Source organism: Oryzias latipes, chromosome 5 (assembly GCF_053564925.1).
Source record: "Oryzias latipes strain Hd-rR chromosome 5, Olatipes_Hd-rR_3.1".
In the NCBI taxonomy this organism is placed as follows: domain Eukaryota; kingdom Metazoa; phylum Chordata; class Actinopteri; order Beloniformes; family Adrianichthyidae; genus Oryzias; species Oryzias latipes.
Window position 1 is genome coordinate 10,125,917 of NC_136241.1, and position 23,097 is coordinate 10,149,013.

At 40.2% G+C, this 23,097-nt stretch overlaps 1 protein-coding gene across 2 annotated transcripts in view; it reads right to left on the reverse strand.

Annotated features, from left to right (window-relative positions):
• foxj3 (forkhead box J3) overlaps positions 1-23,097 on the reverse strand; it is an 84,462-nt gene that overhangs the window by 5,804 nt on the left and 55,561 nt on the right. The window contains exons 3-9 of one of the 2 annotated variants that reach the window (XM_023954861.2): positions 14,148-14,222; positions 11,029-11,112; positions 9,750-9,851; positions 5,558-5,686; positions 3,528-3,705; positions 934-1,392; positions 395-496 (exon numbers count right to left, since the gene is read on the reverse strand). In XM_023954861.2, the coding sequence (XP_023810629.1) occupies positions 395-496; positions 934-1,392; positions 3,528-3,705; positions 5,558-5,686; positions 9,750-9,851; positions 11,029-11,112; positions 14,148-14,222 (1,129 nt within the window). The remainder of the gene's footprint in view (positions 1-394; positions 497-933; positions 1,393-3,527; positions 3,706-5,557; positions 5,687-9,749; positions 9,852-11,028; positions 11,113-14,147; positions 14,223-23,097) is intronic. The other variant, XM_078947054.1, reaches the window with a different exon arrangement.

The following is a 23,097-nucleotide window of genomic DNA, read 5'->3' on the forward strand; positions in this document are numbered from 1 at the left end:
AGCCAAACTTGGTTCCAATATATATTAATTATATCAGTAACCTTCAGAGAGAGATGTTTGAAAAAAATCCTACCTTGCAGTCCTTGACTGTAATTGGATAAACTGACCTGCTGAGCTCTGTGTTTTTTTAATTAAACTTGTAGGCTGTGTTATTTAATTGAAGAGCTCAGTTTAATTAAAGCTTTAATCAGCTCCATAGCGCCGACAATTTAGTACTCAATCAAAAGCTGGGCCACAGCTATGCCATCAGCCTCTGGCTTTAAATGTTTGTGCTCTCAGATCTCATAAGCAGATAATGGTATGTTCCACAGAGGTTGCTCCACTCTCTACTAATCCTACAGACAAAAACCTTAAAATGACTCGTTGGAAAAGAAAAAGTTTCATCTGTTGGCACCTTGAAAGGGGGAAAGGTCAACATCAGCCCAGTTAAAGCTGCTGGCAATGCGACACGTCTCTTTCAGTGCATCCACGTTTGGGCACCAGTCGGACAGAAGTCCTGTAACACACAGAAAAAAGAAAAAGTGTACTACTGGTTGCAGTCACCCATAGCAATGAGAGTCAGATAATGAATTATGTTTAGAATTTATTTAGAAAGTGTACTGAGTTTTTTTAAACACTAAATGAAAGGGAAGGACACGGAAAACTAGTTTTAATGTTTTAAACATTTTAGTTCTCAAAATGACCACTAGGAGGAGTCAGGTCACCTCGTGAAGATTGCTTTTAGTGGTTTGCTTTTGTTACTGTGTTCTCCACCTCACAGATAATCAATCAGATCAAGGTTCAATGTTATATAGTATAATATTAGTCAAATATAATAAAAGTAGCAGATTCAGAAAGGAGGGACTCCAGATTAAGCAGTGAACGTGTTATGTTGGCTCCAAATATGTTTTTAGTAAGAACAAAGCAAGGTTCCCCTGAAGACGGAGCTCTTACCCGTGCTGCAGGCCATCTGCTGCTGGGTGGGATGGGTCTGGTGGGAGAGGCTCTGGTGCTGCTGCCCGTGTTGAGAGGGGTGCTGGCTGTGCTGTGTGTGTTGGGACGGGTGCTGTGTGTGTTGTTGCTGGGGCTGGCCGTGGGACGGGTGCTGTGAGGGGTGATGTCCGTGTTGGGAGTGTGCGGCATGCTGTGGATGTTGGCTGTGCTGGCTGTGTTGGTTGTGAGGGCCGCCGTGCTGGGGGAGGTGCTGTGCGTGGGGCGAGCCGTGGCCGGGGTGGGCTTGGGCAGGGTGTGACAGCGGCACTTGGCCGCCGGTGGTGGAGTGGTTGTTGGGGTGGCTGTTGGGCTGATTGTTAGACAGACTGTTCTGAGTGTTAATGGTGCCACTTGGGGAGTGCTGATAGGAGCAGGAGGTGTGGGTCTGCTGAGAGGAATCCGATGGCATCCCCATCAGACCTGGGAAAGAAAACACAAACACAGCAGGACTGTTTAGGTTATAATAAACAATCCTATACAAGTGGAAAAATAGAACCAAGCAGTAGTAAAACTTTTTTTTATATGCAAATAAAATGTTTGTATTTTGAATTCTATGCATTTTTACTGCTGTTTCTCAGAACTCTCATGACTGGCAAGCAGGAAATGACAACAAATCCAGTGTGGGTCCTTAGGCAAGACCCCTTTACGCTGGTGTCTATATAGTCCCCCTGTACCTGGAAAATACAAGGTTGTGTCAGGAAGGGCATCCGGCGTAAAACTCTGCCACACCCCTGAAAGCTGATTCGCTGTGGCGACCCCTTTCGGGATAAACCGAAAGGTGAGCAAAACGTTTGTCCCAGTAATTTCAAGTTCATCACCAAAATCTAGATTTCTTATCTTTAGCAATTGAAAACCCTAATCAAAATAAACACCACAAGCTTTTAAAACACAATCAACTGTCAAATATTAAACCACAGATTTTTTTTTTATGTGAGAAAAAGACAAAAAAAATATGCTCCACTCTGACTTTGAACTATTTCATGTCATCTAAGAATAATAAACAGCTTTGTTTGTTATTCGCTCCCATATGCCATCACATGATAGTCTTCCTCCACAATAATGAAGAACATTTTTATCTTAAAATGTCGTTTAAATAAAGCGTTCACTTCCGGCAACATCATAAAAAAGCTCTTGTTGTGGTGAGCTTCTGTCCCTTAAATATTATTTCAGTAGTTTGAAGGTGTATGTAGTTCAGATGGTTTGTCTATCCTTTCTGCAGTAATGTGTCCTGAGCCTCCTGTTCCTAAGAGGTTCTACTATGGAGGCGAAGCAGCTGCAATTTAACCGCGTCAGGGAATGACTCAGCGTTGGTTTTAATTAGAAGGCAGACAAATACGGCTGCAGACGTCTCTCCGCCACCACGAGCCCTGGATGGTCTGCAGCAAACTTCAGCAGCTGCTTTTAGCGCCTTACCTGACATGACTGCAGCAGGAATATTTGCAAACCTGACTGCAATCATCTGAGTGGTGGGGAGTGGTCTTATGAGCCCCTGTCCTTCACAGCTTTGCCACATAAACCTATTACACTGGAGTGTTTTTTCGAGCGGACTCCAGCCCTGCACTTCCACAATCGCTACATAACACTCACTGCAGAGGTGACAAAGGTGCATCTCTTATCGGCACAGAAAGCCCATTGTCCAACTAGGGAAATACAGAAAGCAATTAACGCAGCACCAGAATAATAACGCAAGCTCATTACCTATTATCAAAGCCAGTGAATTAGCTGACCGTCTACAGCGGTTGAGTGTGAAATCCTCCAGCTCGGTTATTTACGCCATTTAATTGCGGAGGCTTGTCTAACTAAGAGATTTCCCCTTTTATGCACCAAAAAAAGGTAACGACTTCAAAACTAATGAAAAATAGATGACAGATTAAAAAGGAAGAACCCTTTGAAAATATTAGCATGAAATTCATTTGATTTATGAAAGCAGGTTAAATCGGGAAAGCTCTTTTCTTTTTTTCCTCTACGGTTTTTGCTTTTCAGATGCTCCCTGTTTATCAGTGAATTAGCTTCCAACCCAAACTGATGTGCAACGACTCAGCCTTTGGAAAAGCGGTTCTCTCCCCACCATCACGCATTATATCATATGAATTCCAGTCGCAATGATAAATGAAACTCAAGTCCAATCAGGGTTGCTGCTGCCAAAAGGCTCTTCCACTCCACTGATGAAAAAGTGGCCTTCATGAAAAGGCCCTTTGAACACAAACGCTCAAGTCTTCATAATTAATATGGAGAATTAACCATAAAATGAGGTGCAGTTCTATCTCTTTACATCCTGTGATAAAATATTTTAAGAGATGAACTCTGCTGCTTTTGCATATAAAATGTTTTTTTTTAAATATATTTTCGTAGCTAAAGACCATGTAAATTAAATTTGTGTTACAGCAAAGTCGGCCGGCTGAATACCTGCTCACTTCTAGTCGAGCTCATTAGCCCCAGCTGCTATGAAAAAGCCCACATTAGGAAAATCTTTCCGAGGATCATCCTGATCCTTGATAAGTGAAGCTTAGGCTCTCTATTAGATTTCCATTCAGTGCCCTCGTGAGGCCACTCACCTTGATGGCTGAACGACTGCTCGAAAACAGACTTGTAAAGGCTGCGGAAAGAGGCACTGAGATTTTCAAAGTCCGAGAACAGGAGCTGTTTGTCTCTGTCTGGCATGCTGTACTGGGACTGGGGGGCCTGCTGCTGCAGGCTCATGGACTGGGACACAGGCTCCGGGTGACTGGTCACCTGAGGAAATTAAAAGCAGAGAACAGTCAAAATTTAGACATGGGAGCAATATGGTTTAGAAAAACTGAAATTGAGTTCAGAGTTCGACAGGAGATAAATAGCTAGCCCTTTCAGACAAGTGCGGCACGGATTACAGAGGCTTTGATCTTTAGAGAAACAATATATTTTCAAAGAGTCCTATCTACAGTAAACATGTATAGTTTTTGCTCAGATATATTTGCCCTGCTCCTCTGGTACTGCAGCCACAAAAACGAAAGAGGAAAATCTCTCAAATATTAAATGTAAAGCAGATATTAACTAGGAATTTTAAAAAAGCATTTGTTTTGCTTTGAATATAAAATATTTCAATCGAACGATGTGTAAATGAGAAATGACACCGAACATAACAAATCCAGGTTACTTCTTAACACCTTGGCTCACACAGCATTAAGAGAGCAACCAGAATGGACACAAAGCCAATACTCAGGTGGCTGAGCAAAATGTATTTAAAACAAAATCAATAGCAATAGCTTGTACAAATAAGCAGCCATTTTATCCATGTGTTTGTGTGGGCAGTCAATGTTATGCACTGCCCCTGGGTGTGAGGCGGCAAGCCGAGTTCCCTTCAGCAACAAGTGTGTCGGGAGATTCACCAAAGCAAAGGCAGCAGAACGGAGGCTTCACTGCTTCGCTGAATAGGATCTGACCCGTGTCCACTGTGAAGCTTTACAAGAGAGACCATGCCCACTTTTTGATCCTAATAACGTCCTCTTCTAATATTTGGACACTCTGCTGAAGAGCATAGCTCACAAACGGGCTTGGGTTAGAATGAAGAGGTGATGATAAAGCCGGAGTGTTTACTGCAAGCTGCCGCTTTGGCTGCGAGAGAGAAACAGAACGCGCAAGCACATCCATCAGCTTGAACCGATCGATGCCCAGCGCCTGGAGCACGGAGCACTCTAGGATGCAGGAGGACCACACCAAAGAGGGGGCATCTCTGGTGGGAGGACATCAGAGGAAGTGCTTCTCTTTGTCTAGCTTCCAGGAGTGAGCGGTTTCCTTTTTTCCCTTTAACCCCCTTCCTGATGTTGTACTCTCGCTTATGTCCACCCTGAACCTCGGTTCAATGCTGTCTGTCTACAGCTGCTCCTCTGCAGAAAGCCTCCTGGGCTTTCCAGATTAAACGAAATATGAGATATAGTACATTATCCAAGTCTGGCAGAGTTTAATTTGTATTCCTTTTTTGACTGAGGCTGCACAAGACACTATCTATCTATCTATCCATCCATCCATCCATCCATCCATCTATATGTATCTATATAGATATAGATATACACACACACAGCCGCTGTAAACAGCATTTTTAAGCTCATAAAACAATAACATCCTGTCAAAGAAAAGGCAAATATTAGCTAAAGCAGGAATTTCAACTGTATTTGTTTTATTTAATCAACAACTTTTATTTCACAACATAAATGCTTATCAATAGATCTTCCAGTTTGGAATGTTATGTGCACATCATTCACACGAACAACCACAAATAATCCAAAGTTCACCTGGTCCAATCAGTTCAGTTTAACCACCACAGGACAAAGTCACAGGCGGTGGAGGGGCCCAGGTACAGCAGGAACTGAACTTTCTTCATTTTTATTAGCAGCAAAGGACATAAAAAAAATAAGGAAAACCTGACAGAAACTTTGGATTTCTCTTTTTTCCAACTGCTGCTGTTTGCTGAAGATGAAGCTCTTGTTTCTGTAAAACCATCCAAACTGAGAGTGTTTTTGGATTTAAGTGGTCCCATCCAAGCATCTGAGCTTTTGGCTCTTTAAAGACCTCTAAAATATTGTGACATTGAAGGTTAGTCTGTTCTTACCGGTGTATAGCTGTGAACGCTGCTCACACTGTTGAGATTGACAGAGGCCAGACTCTGGTCAGACAGGCTGTTGTTAAGGCTGCTTCTTGGGCTATCGCTCCCTTCCTGCTCTGTGTTGTACAATGCCACCTGAAACATGAACATAAGAGAACGATTTCCCTTAGAAATACTGCAAGTTAGAAGAATTTACTGCACTTTTAAGAAGTAAGGGATAATGTCGGATGAGGTGTCCATTATCAAAAATGAATGCGTGACCGCATCTGGCATTAACCCGCTTCTACCATAGTCACTTACAAAAGAAATAACTTTTTAAAAGCATGTATTAGTGCTTTAATCTAGTGTTTTTTCTTATTTTAAATTGTTTTTCACAAGAAACCGACTATTTGATATGTGGTGCGACGCAATGTCATGTTAACAACTACCAAGCTTGCACCGACCTCTCTCTGCTGCAGCAGATGGAAGTGGTAGATATCCTTCTGAGAACCAGTAGACACATTTATGACCTCTACCCATTCCGTTTTGTCTCCCTAAAAAAACAAACTTCCCAAAATCTGATCCAAACACGTGAAATGTCAACAGAAAGGCTAGAAAATCCATTTTAAGCACATCAGAACTTCAAATGAGTCAAATGACATCAATAAAAGACAACTGTCCCCTACAGAGAACAGAAATGAATGGACGGGTTCTCAGGATGATTAAAATGGTCATTAAATGTGTATCAACATGCAATTTCTTTCATCAATCAATAATAATTACTCTAAATGAAGCAGCAAGGTAAGCAAGACAGAAACGAACTATTAAAAATGACATTTGATGGTAAAATTGGGTAGACATCCTTGCATGTCCATTGTAGAGCCATTTAGAAGGACAGAGGTCTTTTCTACTGTCTTGCTGTTGTGAGAGACTAAATTAACGTATGTCCATCTACGTTCAAAGTTTCATCTGACATTTAGGCCAGCACAATAATGTAGAACATTCAGGTTATGTGACCAGAACTTCAGTTTTTAGGAGCCTATGATCACTTTTAAATAGACATCCTACAGTCAATCAGAATTGAGTATTCACCCCAACTATAGCATAAAATGAGAATAAAAAATATTCGTTATAGCTAAAGACGTAATAAACACTATCCAGTCACATAATGAGCATCTTTTTTAATCGTTTGTGGAAAACAACAGGCTGCCCAACTCCTTCCACAGTCACTAAGGGGTTCTATTTAAATGAGTAAAGGAGTGTGGACACATCTGAAGCATTCCCATCAGTAAAGGTCACAGCACTGACAATGTCAACCACATCTGCTCACCAAGCGCAAATTGGTTTGGGACAGATAACAAAGGATTTCGGTGCAGCTGAGACACTGACCTTTCAGTGTAGAAGCAAAACTAGCCAAAACACTTCAGCATGACAATCTTAATTACCATCTAACAAGGTGCAGTCCTCCCCAATCTCCCAAAGTAAAGTGTGTCTTCAAAGGAGTCTTGGGAAAGTTGTAAAAATAATCTAAATAATGAGTATAATGATATCCATAGAGAATAACTCGAGTTCTGGGTTTTGTTCTGCCAGGATTGAATGACAGCAATGTGGGGAAGGAGCGCCGGGCTTTCCCAGATTTTGTGGCTGTTCTTGTGTAATGGCTTTTGTGCAAGACCCTCTGTGACTTCTTCAGAATGAGGCCTTCTGCTACTCGAGGTGAGTGCAACAAAGTGGGCTGGGCTTGGAGAGGCAGCAGCCACAGCTGCCCATAGCGGCGGCGGACGGAAGCATCTTGTTTTTCTGCTGAGCCACTGCCGGCTACCACGGAGGCTGCAAAGGAGGTGAGAAATCTCAGGCAGCTCTGACTGATGTCTGGCCAGCCGACAGGCATGCTGGTTCAAATCCAAGGTGCAGAGTGGAAACCCAATCGTTTTAAGCCTTTAGGATGAGACTTGGCTCCAGCTCTGATAAAGGGAGATTGTTTTTTTTTCTCAAATGACAGCACATAAATTTTAAATCCTGACTCACTGTTCACTAAAAAACAACAGGTAAGACAAAAGGAGAGCAGGGCGAGAAGAGCTCATCAGCCAACTCCATATTTCCTTCACTCACTGTAGGCTGAGCCCCAATATTCATGAGTAGGAAAGAAAACTCAAGGTGCAAGACTGAGGCCATCGCCACGCCTTCAAAGTGTCCTTCCACAATGCTAATCAAAACCCGCATGCAACAGAAACAAAAGTTATGTGTAATAAAGACATGAAACAGGCTTTTATGCCTCAAGACTCTGACCACAATCTATTTTTACTTTACTCAACCAGAAAGTGTTATGATTTCAAAACCTCACTGCTCTGTGGTTTACCCAGGCCCCCTCAGTCCCCTGAGCAAAGACACCCACTCAAGTACGTCCCATCACAGTCTAACAACAAAATCGCATCTCACCCACGCAGATATAAGCATGAGCTAACATATGACAAAAGCCCTTTTCCACAACTGTGTGTGTACACAGGTAGGAAAACACACACAAATAGAGACAAACATGCCCGTACAGGCAGCAGGAGCTCCGCTGAAAATCCTGTGTACGGTTGGTAGGCAAACAAGTTTGAGTTCTATTATTAGTAGTGAATTAACTAAAAAGCCAGAGGTGTCTTCAACATGGGAGAGAGGTGGTAATCTAGAGCACGAGACGCGGATTATGAAATCAAAGCAACGCCGATCCAGGTGTTTCCAAAATACCAGCCAATGGTTAGCACAGCACCTGTCTGCAGGAGCGTGCGGACAGACAGAAGAAACAAAACTACTTCATCCTCAAGCCTGATTCAGACTAAAGAGAGAAAGAGCAAAGGGGTTCGGTGGCCCTGCTGTCAGTCTCCTCATTGGTTCATATTGGAAGGCGGGAATAAGCCAGAGAGACTGGAATAGAAAGACAGAAAAAAAAGAGCAAAGGGAATTCCTGTGGCTTGGCACACTGAACCGAAAGAGGTGTGGTCTGTTACGTGTTTATGGTGTCAGGCAGTGAGAAACCCGAGCTCTCCAAGGAGATCCAAGATCTGTTGCTATCCTCCATCTCTTTTGGTCATCTTTCTCAAAGTGACAGATTTGAACAAATAAAAAGGAACAGTTGAAGACCACAATGTTGTTCTAATCTTCTGAGTGTTGCTCTTTTTTTTTACTTTTCTCCTTAAATCTTCTTGGCAGAAGAATTCTGGTTTAAATGTCATAACTCAACATGAGGTCTCTTTAAGAAAGTTGCTGGAAAAATGGGTGAGAAAATGTGTGAAGACGGAAAGAAAAAGGCTCATTTTCCTTCAAGCATACATTTACAAAAGTTTCTACTATAGAACTATATTTAAAAAAAACACCATCTTTTCTCTCTGACAAGCCTCAGGCTAGTATCCAAGGGCTGCTTGTTAAAATTAGGCTAAACATAATATAAAAAACTCCACAATAAAATTGGTCCAAGTTATAAAATAGCAGAAATAAGTTGACTTTTACCACCTCCATAGTATGATTAAAATCTATCTGCACGCAAACACACAAGCAGGCAACAACTTATACTTCTTATGAGCATGTCTGGTCAAGTTAAATCATTTTTGTAAAGCTTACAGCAAATGAATAAGCGACTCTAGCAGGCTTTTTAAAAGTACTCCTGAGAGCTGTCCCCACTAGGCCCAGGAATGAGAGCTTAAGGTTAAAAAGCCAATTTAAATTTCAGCGTGAGCTGCACTCTCTGAGCAGCTAGCGGTCCCAATGGCTTTGCTCTACGATGTACAAGTGCTTCAAAGCTTTTACACACACATGTCCATATGTATGCACGTGTAAAACAAAAAGAAGCAGACACAGAAGAATCAAACAGGCGAGAATGGTCACTCTGGCATCAGCTTGCACATCAGTTTAAAAAACAGATGAACAGGTATGCGCACGAGAATCTAGAAAAGTTGTGAGAATCACAAATTCTCAAAGAAAAACACCATCCTGCTGCCTGTTGCTTTAACGGAAAAAAGGTACAACGGGGCAGATAGTTGTGTATTTTGGTGTGGGTTGCATTGAAAAGATGCTTTAGGCGTATAAGCATATGCTTGTGTGTGTGTGTGTCTCCCCTCCGCCGAAGTGTGCCTGTTGAGAACAGTGCTGTAGGTGGTTGCAGAAGTGGGTGGGGTCAGGGTGCAGCATGTAGCCAGGTGTGTATTGGATCTGGAGGCTGGAGGGCTGGCTGTAGTACCTTGTTAGTCACAGTGTTGATTGCCAGCGTTGGAGAGGCACTTCCAGAGATCATACAGTCCATCCCCAAAGACTCTGAATCCAGGCTGTATGGTGTGGAAGCCTTTAGAATTGGAGGGGGGGGAGGGGGGGTTGAAATCACCTTAATCCAATTATTGAACAAACAAGATCACACTACAGTAGACTGTGCAGAAAACCTCGCATTGGTGATACATTTTAGGACGTGCAATATCCCAAAGAATAAACCCGGACTATACACATATATTAGACCTATATCGTTATTTAGGTCATGATTTGTTTGAAGTGTTCCTTCTGAAAAAAAGACGGCAGCACACCTCCCCCCAGAAAACAGTCAAGTACACACATCCATGCCCTTGTCTTGCACTATAAACAAAAAGAAGTCTGCCATGCCTATCTTTCATAAACCTGCTTATGGTAAGAGGATTGGTTGCCAACAATACCATTTTTAATTCATGATAAAACACAAATAAGATTGAGAAACATTTCCAGTTTGAGTGTCTGTAACTCTGAACAAAATACCTTTGAACAGATGGTGTCTGAGTGGGGTAGAACTTAAGCACATAGCATTTGTAAGACTGAAACCCCCCCCCCCCCCCCCCCTTCTCTTTGTGCGATCTTTTATGTCCCTACAGATAAATATAGCGGCACCAGCAGAGCCTCCCTGCAAATGCTTGGCAGACGTACATGTTTTTAATGAAATGTGACTTTTTAAAAATCTAAATTTAGTCCCTTTTAAATTTCACCTAAAAGATGTTGTCAAAAAAAAAAAGATGCATACTTTAATTTTGTTTTATGCTATAGAAGTGGTAGCGATAAATTCAGGTAGTGTCCTTCCTTTGTTAGCTGAACTCATTATAGTGTCGGGTCAGCCTCATTGTGCTGAGACAAAGAAAAACCTCATGTTCTGAGATGCCCACGGGTCGGGTTATTCTGGGCGGCTCTAGGAAAACCTGCACAGATGTAACGGTGACTAAAAGTCTTGCATAATTAAAGACACGATCTTCTGCTTGAAATAGCCATGACAAAGAACACTACATTAATTGACGTTTGTTTAAAAATTTTCATGCAAAATATAATGTATGTGGAGTAATGGCTGCCTGGGGCATGGTTTATTCATAAGAAGCCTCCTCGTCCTTCATGACATGTCAGGATGGAAAGGAAAATACATGAAGCCTGAAAATGAACTTCTATGAAGAGCTCATATAAAAATAAAATTAATAAAAACAATAAATAAAAGGTGAAAGAAAGATTGGACTCACCCGCTCCCCAGACCGAGGCCTTTTCTTTGGCCGTGTGGGCAAGGCGTCCTCCTTTGGGTTGGTATCAATAGCCCAATAAGAGCCCTGTATACAAAAAAAAAATATGTTTGTAAAAATATTGTTGGACTGGGAAAGTTTTTGATTTTCTTTTTCTTTCTTTGAACCGCCACGATGAGGGAATTTCTCCCTCTGACATAAATTAAAGTTTAACTCAAATAATCAACACACAATGCATGTGGACTAACCACTGTGGTAACACAGATTTTAGGATTATGCCTGCTAAATGTTACTCTCTGTATTCTCTTTTTTCCATGTTTTCCTTAAAACAGATATAAATAAAAATACCCAAAAAGTAGCAGATAAAACAAGAAACTATTTAGACAGTAATATTTCTCCTTCATCAGGTACTATAATATACTGACTACAAGAATTAAAAAAAATTAAAAAGACGTTTATACCACATTCCATCATCCCAAATCCTAATTGAAATTGATGGATGAGTGTTCAGTGTCTGTGTGGTATGTGAGTGGGATTTGTTAGCAAACGAGATTTGGCTTCTCCGCCCGTGCTGCTACTCCTCAGTGAGAGGCTGGTGGAGGCAGCTGGTAATGGTGAAATGCTAAGCCTTTCCTCAGGTACTGAAATCCGAGCACAGTTGACAAAGATGAATGATCCAGTGTCTCGGCCCAGAATTCCAGGCAGCACTAGCCTTGCCATATAGCTCTCATTCAAGGTCTGAGCAAAGCCAATAAAGGCCAAAACTGTAGGAACAGACTCTGAAAGCTGGGGCTAGTACATTCTACAACCAAGATGCATTATTTATCTTTACATTCAGCTCCATTTAATGTATTTTCCCAGTGTATTCCCTAAAAACAAACATGAACACTGCAGGCTTTTACCCTGTGGTCCAAGAGGTGCTAAATTTCTCATTAATGTTCCACATGACACCTGATAAAATCAATAGAGAAAAAATCTATTCAGCTGAGATGATGCATTTTATTCCATTTTATTAAAATAGAAATTTTAATATGCATGTATAAATGCCTGACAAAAATATGATTTGATCAGTCATTGTAAATTAGTAACAATCACAAATAATGGTAGCAGCTATGAGGTTATTTAATATTTATCATTGATAAAAGAGATATGTTCAGTAAATTAACAATAAAACAAGTTGCATTCCTTAAAAGAACAAAGAAAAGGTGGAGCTGCTTATTATATGCTGCTGCGATTTATTCACTAGGAGGGATGTTTTAAAGTGTCAGGCAGACAGAGCCATTCTGGTCGGTGTTTCCTCAAACTGAGGGGGAAGAAGAACGCCAGCCAACACTCATGGGAGTTGCGTTTGTGCATTTCCCCACACACGGCCCAAAGAGATGGCAGGCAAACATTTGATAGAGACATTTGATTAATCACCAGAACTGCTAGATACAGAAGTAATGTTAAGCAAAGTTCTTTGAGTCTCAGACTTAAACAGACTTGAAGCCAAAATATTCCCAGCAACCATCAACTAAATGCCTTTGTAAAGTCTAGAACGACAAAAAAACTCTGTAAGTCTTATTAACATATGTAAACTACCTGTTCTGTTGCCCAAAATGACGCAACTTATTTTCATACATTACTATGACTTGTCATTGCTTCCTCTTTTGCAGGTACGTTGGAAAAGACAAGATCGTATTCTGGCTATGCTTGAAACTCAAGGCCAAAACACGATACCAATTAAAATGATGATGTTTAACAGCAGCCTTCACACAACCTTTTTTATCTGTGTTAGGCAGTATGCACGCGTACAAGCACTAACTCTTACTCCATCTCAGATAGAGAGGGAAAACGAACGACATGACTCTCCTATCTCATCCAACCAGCAGTTCTCATATTCCTGCCACATTATAATATTGATGCAACATATCAAGACCTGCTAACATCTCTTTGAAGTTGTCTTCGGGGGAAGGGAGAGAGGAAAATTCCAAATTAAACATTAAGGATGCAAGCATGTTGGCCATGCATTTGGAATGGGATCTATACAGCAATAGATTATTTTCTATTTAGTGGAGCAGCTCCCAGGAGTGTGGATATCAGAGGATTACAGCAAAACATGAAATTAGCATTCAGTCCCTATCCTCTGCACGGTCGGGTGTAGCTCTTCATGCATGTGTCGGCGTATCTGGACCCATGTGCTCTGACACTGTCGGTTTGACATCTGGGTTACTAAAAAAAATGCCTGGACTCATGTAGACCATTATTGCAAACAGACGTCCATAAGCTTCTTCGCTCATCAAAACAACACATCAGGGAATATTACCAATCACATTTACTTTGCTTGAGATGACGAAGTGAAACAGGCAGAAAAGACAAATGTAGTACTACTGAGATCTAACGTTGAAATTAACATGGGCTTTTTACTGTTTTAGTGGGAAAAATTAGATTTGGTTCATTTTTCTGCTTTGCTAATAATGAAAAATGTTTTTGTTTTTTACTCAATATTTCCTTAAACCCAATCTTATAAAGAAAACTCAACTTAATAAAAAAAATCAGAGCATATTATAGCATTCAATCAATTCTCAACCTTACTTTTAGTCTTAGTCTGGGTACAGATGAAAAAGTAACATTCTTCAAAGAGACAATATAAAACACTATAAAAATGTGGTTTAACCCTTTAGCGTCAGAGCTTTATCTCCGATAATGACATTCTTTTGACTACTGTAATTTTCCAACCATTTACGCAGCTAAAGTACCATATTTTTCACACAATAAGTCGCTCTGGAGTAAAAAGTCACAAACGCTGAAAAAATGCATAGGAAGAAAAACTGCAGCTTATACTCAGAAAAATGACAGTTATTCCACTGGATTCTGAAGTGGGGAAGCGAAGCCTTACGCTGATATGCAACACTTAACGTCAGTAAAGGACAGTCAATTCGCGTCAGAATCAGCTGATTCCCGTTGATAGCGTGAACAATTGAAGAGTTACAGTACAGCAAAGAGCATGTGTTCTTTAGGAGTCACTGGCAACATCTCTGATATTAAAGGGTTAACTGTGGCTTCTGCAACATGAATGGACTGTCCCCGCTTTGCATTGATGCTCTTCAAATTGTGCAACTAAAGGCAACTTTTACTCTTACCTTTCCGGGGTCGTCTTTGGAGCGAGCCACTTTGAGAAAACACTTGTTCAATGATAGGTTGTGCCGTATTGAATTCTGTAGTGGAAGACAAAGAGAGAAAGGCATTGAGGTGAGTAAACACACATCACAAGTCAGATCAAACAAATATGTATGCAGAGTAACGCTGCCCACAATGACTACAGCTAATGACATTTTGGCATGAATCATTAAGAATTTGTCGGTGCTCCTAGTCATTAAGGTCTGTTTGTTTCAGGGGCATCAGATCTGCAACCAGCAGAAAACTGTTTCTTTCACCAATGTCTGAGCAAACTGCTCTCAGTTTGCACTACATATCAAATTCCATGGATGCCAAAAATAGGAGCCAGAAGGAATCCCACACTGGGATAGCTGTTGATAACCAGGCCTGATATTAATTAATGCCTCAGCAGCCTCCTATGAGGCCAGGAAATAAATTATGTATTTCATTCCAAAAGTTAACTTGTTACAGCATTACATGCGACTCTGCAGTGGTGATGAGGGGGACTCCTCCAGCTGCCTTACAGAGGAGGAGAGCTGTTTTAATGTATCCACAAGGGTAGGGTTGAGCTGTTCTAGGCCGGGTTAACCAGCAAATACACTGCCCTCAGACCCAGCTGGAGCCAAACCAGATGAGGGTTTACTAATGCCAGTGGATGCACATGCCTCTCCATTCTGCTTTAGTGCATGCTACTGACACTCGGTCATCCTTAAACGCTTTAGGATTCTCTAATAAATGTAATGGGTTCAGAGAAACTCAGAAAGACACATGGAGAACTCACAAACTGAAACTGTTCAAAGTCATAAAGATGATGCTTCTTTATCAGATAATAGGTCTGATAACACCATTCCTGTTACCTTAAAAGAATACATCACATAGTAATAAAGTAAATAAGTACTAACTTTATTCTTCCATAACTTAGTTTTTGTGTTTACACTATGATTAGAGTCCCCATGTCTACATGCTAAACAAGAAAAATACTAATGTTGTTCTTGGGAGACACCAATAGTAATCTAAAGGTCCAATTATTGGGGAGATCATATTGATTAGTTCTGGTGTTATGCATGTGTTAAACAGTGGGCTCTCTGGTTAATAGGTTCTTATTCAGATATGGATTCTCAGAAAAAAAACAGTCTTGACCTTTTATCCATAGTTTCCTTAGTTATGGGGTTAAAGCTATACAAACCCATACATAAAATTACTTCCATAACTTAGGACATTTTATTTCAAAGCCAAGTCTGTACCGCAGTGTGTGCGTCAAATACTTAAAAAGAACTGAGCTGAAATCATGGCTCAATCCATCAAGCACCTTCTTTTGAGTCTAAATCATTGATACAGACTCAAAACCATTACCTGGAGCTCCATCAAAAGTTAACTTTATAATGAACTCTGCCTTTTTCTTTCCCTGCTCTGCTGTTTCTGAACTTAAACAATTCAATACTGTGCAAGGTCAAGTGTTTAAAATATTAAAAAAGACGTTGTTGTGAAAAGAACAAGATTTAATGAATACTGCAAAATAAGCATCGCTGTATTAGAAACAAGCACTGCGTCCAGAAGATTGCATTTTGAGATACTGGATAATATTAATAAACATAAAAAAAAATCAAAACTCAATGCATAAACGTTTCAGAAGGACCACAAGAAAGACCACAACTTTTTTTAATTGTAGAGCTACAAAAGAGGGACATTAAGTGGGTGGAAGAGCTCAGGAAACGTTAGCAATTCCACATAAAGTGAGTTAGACAGAGCTCACTGCAGGGGTCCTGTCCAAGAGCTGCCCAATATCTAACTGCAACCCCCACAAAGCGCTTCGTGTTCAACCTTAGAACAAGCCTGCGTGTGGCTGTCCATGTGAGTGGGACGCCTCCTGTAACATCTAAAACACACTCGCACACACCGGAACGTGTCTCCCAACGAACTGGGGTGATTTAACGTGCCAAGACACCAGTGGAGGCATAGGTAGCTCCGCCCACTTTGCCTTCCCATGCTGCGAAGCACTTCAACTCAGCAGAGGGAACGTAAGGGGAAAGTAGGTCAAGCTGACCTCGGTGCTCGGCGTGTCAAACGTTCAGAGTGAGCCAAAGGGACAGGCCATGTCAGAGCCCCGCTCCTCACAGCTGGGGAGGAGGTAGCATGCTGTGAACATGGTCAGGGACCCAAGGGAGTGAACTCCACATGCTGCTCATGGAGACATGTGCATACACATATACAAGTCATGACATAGGAAGAAACACCAGCAGCCAAGGAGAGAGTTCCTCACAAATAAATCGTCCAACACAAATGAATCAAAGCCACTGTATGTGTCAGTCTGTTGCATCTGAAGCTTAACACTTTTATGGTAAATCAATAGAGGATAATAGTTAGAAATAACCAAAAACACTGCATTCTTTGTTAGATGCCATTCAAATAAATGGAGAGAAAGGCTTGAAATTCACAGAGAGAAAACCTAAAAGCTTGTAAGAGGTGAACATGAAAGATAATATCTACTCTGAGAAAACTATATTAGAGATTATATTAATCAGGGTTAAGTTAGCTAGAAGGTTGGAGAATAAAATGTATGTCCAATAGTCCTTTAAAAGATTCTTTATGTATGTTGACTTTTCAGGAAATCAACAGCAACAGCTAAACAAAACTGTTTGATTTGCACAGGTACATTACTGAAAAAAATCTGGAAACCTTTTGCTCTAAAGTTTAGCAAAATTGTTTTGCTTTTCCTGCTTGAAAAATTATGATTTTTTTGATGGATTTTTATTTAAGTTTCACCAGCATTTGAAGCAGGTAAAATAAAGCTATAATTGTTACTTTTTGGACACATATTGTGAAAGCCAATAATAAAGGGAATGAGACGGCCGACACGGTCACAGCATAAACTGTAAGACTAACCTAACAGCGGGAGGAACATGTTTGCATTGCAATGCCACCAGCATAGCAGCAAAGTAAAATTTTTTAATAAAAATTTGAGCGCAAGTATTATGCAGTGCACCAAACTTAAATTATTCAAGACCCTGGCGGAAGTTGATGTTTTCCTGTGCCTTTGTGCCACACACAGGCACTTACAAAGATTCACAAAGAAGGAAAATAAATACAAAGACATTGCACAAACACTAATTGGTTAAATTCTAAGCAGCAACAGCAAACTGAGAACAATTAGAACAAAAGAGTGAAAAGGAGAAAAAAAAATAATCACTTTTTTCACTATTGTTTGGCTGCTGGGAACAGAGCTCTGTGAAGCCAAACTTGAGGAGATAACTGATAGTCACAGTGTAGCACCGTCTCCTCCACTTCCTGCACATAGAACAGCAGGCAGCTTTTTATGGGAGTTTCTATGGTTACCATAGGTTTTGTTAGACCTGCCTCTCCATTGCTGCAGCCCCAAATGACAAGTAGTCTTTTGGTTTCTTTAAAAATCACCCCCAATACATTGACATGGGACAGTTACATGCATATTTTTTGAAGGACAACATTTTTTGCAGGACAATCATCAATCGACCATTCTGCTGTGATGACTCAATAGTGGTGCCGGTTGGGTTGATTTTGCAGACGAACCGCTGTCGCCTTCACTTTCCATGCTTTCCCCAGTTCTTCTCGGAGTCCCTGGTGTTTCTCCCGTTTCTCATGTTCCTTCTTCCTGATGTTCCCTTCGCTTGGGACCGCCACATCCACCACAACGGATTTCCTCTGTTCTTTATCCACCACTACAATGTCTGGTTGGTTCGCCATAACCATCCTCTAGTTTGGTATATGGACGTCCAACAGGATCTTTGCCGTCTTATTTTTTACCATTTTTGCAGGTGTTTCCCATTTTGACCTTGGGGTTTCCAGTCCATATTCTGCACACATATTCCTGTAGATCATTCCAGCCACTTGATTGTGGTTATCCATGTATGCTTTACCTGCCAGCATCTTACATCCTGCAGTGATGTGCTGGATTGTTTCAGGCGCCTCTTTGCACAGCCTACACCTTGGGTCTTGTCTGGTGTGGTAGATCTGAGCCTCTGTCGCTCTGGTGCTCAGGGCTTGTTCCTGATCTGCCAGGATGAGTGCTTCAGTGCTGTCCTGTAGGCCAGCCCTTTCTAGCCATTGGTAGGACTTCTTGATATCAGCCACTTCAGTTATGGTCAGGGGTTTGTCCTACCATGAGGATCTGTCCTCCAGCACTGCATCCTCTGCTCTCCATTGCCTGAGACATTCTCTGAACACACTGTCAGTTGGGGCCTTTTATCCATCCATCCATCCATCCATCCATCCATCCATCCATCCATCCCTTCGCAAGGCTGGTTATAGGATAATTTTCATATATATTTTATTAAAAGAAAACTAGGAACATTTGGATCATCATTACTAAGAAATTTTGGGGAAGGAAATGCGTGACATAATGCTTATAAATAAAAATGTGCTTTTTTATTTAGAACCTTTAAAGCACTGTAAGCTTTAAGAGACCAAAAAATTTTAACCTTTGCACACCATGTTAAGTTTAGGATTTAACTAAGTATAAATAATATAAAGAAAGGTAAAATCTATTTTAAATTATTGGTAACAGAAAGAAATGCTGTAATCTTAAAATTAGAAAGAAATTTGAATACAGACACATATTTGAAGTATTCCAGGTTTTTAACCTGCTGTAAAAATGTTTCACATTTTGATAAAAGAAGTTCAAACTTAATAAAACCTCACAGCAACTAGAGCAGCCAAAAGCAAAAGGAAATAAACACAGGTAAACATGGACACAATACAGGTAACAGGAAGAGAATCAATGCAGATACACAAACACAAAGGTAGATTACAGTATTTTTAGATATTTGGTATTTCAAATAGACCCAGTGACATCCCCACCAACACAGAACACACTCTTCAGCCTTGGGGATGTGCACCAAGGCCATGGAATGTAGCACCTTCACTGTCTATTTGTAGTGGGAGTGGGAAGGCATGTGGGAAGCAATGGTACTTGCTCAATAAGGAAAAAAACTTGCTCAAACACATACAGGTAGGAAAAGGTAAGTTTGTTCAGGTAAGAAAAATTACAAGACAACACAATGTCACAAATTAGTAGAACCCCAAAACTCATGATTGACTTTTATCCTTTCTGTCGGATGTATGATAGAACCATGTTCGTATGAGTCCAGCCTTCTCATGTTTTCAAATCTGGAGTTTTATTGTTGTACTATCAAAATTGTTCTAGAATGAGTGAGTATTGCTTTAAAATTATTGAATCACTTATAGATTTATAAGTTCATAGTTTTTTATTTCTGATTTGAATCAATTAAAAAATAATTTGCTAAACCAAACCTAGTAATAAATGTTTCAAAATGTATTTTTAAAAACTTTTCTATGAAAGGTTTAAGTTTATGTTAATGACCTGAAATGAAAAGAGAGTAAAAATGCAAAACTAAATATAAACTGTAAAAATGAATACTGAATGTAGCTATCTGTGCTAAGACTATGTCAGGCCATATTCATGTATTTTAGTAATTAAAACTTCTCATCCACTTTTCCAGGACACAAAAATTGTATTTTCCCTTAACAGCCCTCAACAATAAGCATTTAGTTAAATTAAAGTAATTTTTCAAAGGCAGACTAATTTAAAAAGGGCAGTACATGCAAGAAAGAAATTAGCTTGATAAGCGATAAAGTGTGGACACAAAAAGGAATTTGGGAGCAGCGAGATTAGTGACAAAAACACAATGGCCTTTTGGAATATTTGCAATGGGGATGTGGGGATGTTATTAAGGCCTTTGAGCAACAGAAGGCAAACAATTGAAACATTTTAAAAGAAAAGAAAAGAAAGAGAAATCTGCCAAAACCCACCAGAGACAATGGGAAAGCCAAGAGACACGTCAGTGATTTATATTCACCTTCACAGGTGCCGTATTTCCAGAGTTTGCAGGTAGTTTAGTAAAACTACAGGTAGAAAAAAGAGGGTAGACTAAAGAACAATATGCTCTTCGTCATAAATGTCTCACGTGATGGCCAAGTGTAATAAAAAAATTCATGTCATTTACATAAACAAAACGACTGATAAAGATGTTGCCATGTTGGACCAAGCTGTCTAACCTCTGACTGATACCTGTTTACCACTAGTAGTAAGTTTAGACCTAAAACTTACCTTCCTACACAAATGTGTGAAAAACATTTTCAACTCTACCTACTAGGCAATGAAATCCAACTTAATTTGGCAAGTCATTTTGCTGAGAGCAATCCAAGGATACTGCAAAAGAGCCGACAAGAATCTGAGCCAACTCAAGAAACTCACAGTTCCCTTGAGGCATATAACACGTTTATGAATGCTACATCAAGGATGTTCCCTTTTAAGCAGAGGCAATGGGGTTATAGAACAAAAGTTCTTCCACGAATGCTGTGAACTCAATCTCACTAAGGCATTTCATCCACGTTCTCCTCTTTAACTGCTTCTTTACTTTCAAAAGGCCAGCCTTGGATAGAGTCTAAAAAAATTAGAAGGGGTGGGGGTGGGGGTCACTTTTTTTTAATATGCTCACACTTTTGAATGGTGTGTTAGAAATTTGAGCATTTCCCTTTTAAATTCAGTCACTGCAGATTTAAAAAGCTGTGAAGTAAAAATTCCCTCAATGCAACACTGAATGGCAGGTCACACTACAACATATGACTCAAACCACTCGCATGAGGCGTTTTTGATCACGGCCCCCGAAAGAGCTGTCTCTGTCTCTTTTAGGCTAACAGTTGCACCTCTGCCATCTCGATTCCCTCAGAAAACACAAACCGCATGCTTCAGAAATGCTTAATACAATCTCTAATGTTGCTAGAATTGCTACACTATTGCATAGTGCGGCATGCAGAATTGTAGCGTGATTCCATTAACTGGATTATTTCAGAAACCCTCTGACCTTCAACAGGGTTGTCACTGGCAATGCACCAGGACAAATGTAAGAATAAATAAAAATGCAGTGGGATAGACCGGTGTAAAAATTGACAGTTATGAGTGATAAACTATTTAATACAATACATTTAGTGCATTTAGTCTGTAAATTAAGGAGGTGACGGGCAGACAGAGACTGTCCATGGGTAGTTATAAAACATGCATGCAAATTACTTTTGGTAAAGTGCAGCAAAGTAATACTGAAATGATTATTTTAACTGTAAAAACATGACTTTTTTATTCAATTGTTCTTTTTACGGAGCTTAATAAAGTTCAAATTAAATTAATTGCTTCCTAATGAACTTCAATTAATTTGACACTTTAAAGCAGTTTTCAGTGTAGCCATTAGGGGCAATTAAATCCTAAACTCAAGCTTTTACTTTGAAGTAGTGTTGCCAAGTCATGTTTGACAAAATTTAAATTTGCAAATCAATGTTTTCTTGGTCATTCGGTAAGAAAAAATAAGTCACAAAATTTTAATTTGCAAATCAATGTTTTCTTGGTCATTCGGTAAGAAAAAATAAGTCACCAAAGCACCAATAAAAATAAAAAAAAATAAATAAAAATAGCCACCTGTATTGAGTGGTGTGAAATTGACTCTGGATCTCAGAGCAATGCTGGCTCATTCTTTCTTCCTGTGCCTAACAGGGCCCTTTTTTCCCTCCCCGCCGCCTCCACTGCAGAGGCAACATAAGGCCATGAAAGATTGGAGGCAAAATGACGTCCTCTGGTTTATCCTCCCTGAAAGCCTTCGCATGCTCTCAGTTCCACATGAGGGATCTGATGAAAGCTGTTTGTCAGTACGCCACTTAATTATCAGCCTGAAGAGGAGCCTCTGATGCTTTCCTCTGACAATGGCTCACAGCAGACTACTGACTACAATGTGGACCAACAATGAAGAAATGACTGTAGCTCCTAATGGTGTCAGGGTAGTGCCAACAGTTCTAAGATTTCAAATACAACAATTTCCCAGAAAGTCTTGTGCTCTTGCTGTTTTAGAAGGCACTCTTTGCAGATTGCAGTTTGCGATGCTCTGAACAAACAGATACTATGAAGGTGATATTTTACCAGAAATTGCTACATACAACAACTGCAGTTGAAACTGAGGAAGCATTTGAATAAAAAAAAAAAAATTCAGAACTAAAACCAAGCACAATACACAAAATTCATATAGAGTAGGCCTCCACAATTAATCGCAAATTTATTGTTATCCCGATTTCAAGCTGTGCAATATTTTTATCGCAAAAGTCAGCGAAAATCGCAATAAATGGTAAACCTTAAATGTGCTAAAAGAATCTTATGGCAACTTGAACTATTCGATATGTACATCCCATAGCTCATCATAAGTTGATTACCCAAAACGGCTTCATACGTAGCCGCTCCCACGTGTAAGGAGCGTGCCGCTCCATTGGCTGAATAAGACGCCAACATAGTCTTTGATAAATGATGATAAGCGCATAGTGCAGTGGCAGAAATTTAGAAGCATCTGCTGTAATTTAAAGTATTTTTCACATCCATCACCATGTTTGTGCATAAGTTATCACACCAGTTAGTATGTGTTCATTCACATAATTATTATTTGATGGAAACTGTATTGCGAAATAGTGCATTTTCGACATTTCTAGAATTTAATAAAGTTTTCCGCATACGTGTAATGGAAATGGGCCGTCTGGTATCGCGTGCATTTGCTTACCTCGTGTGTGAACAGTAGGGGAGGAGCATTCGAGAAAAAGGAGAGCAGATGAACACCACTAATTTTGCATTAAGTGAAACTTTTTATTATTATCAAGAGTAGGCGACAACTGCTTCTCTCACAGGCAGCGGATTTTCGCCAGTTACCGGCTACTTTTGAGGCACCTGCTTTCAAGAACACAAAATTTGATGCTGTGAGTTGAGAACCTCTGACTTCAAAACTGAACTCTAAGCGTCAACATTTTAAGGAAATCTTTTTCCACCACAAAATCATTTTCCTGAAGATTTGAGATACAATTAAGTACCAGAAAATCTTTTTTTCCTCCTCTTAATACATTTCAGATTTGACT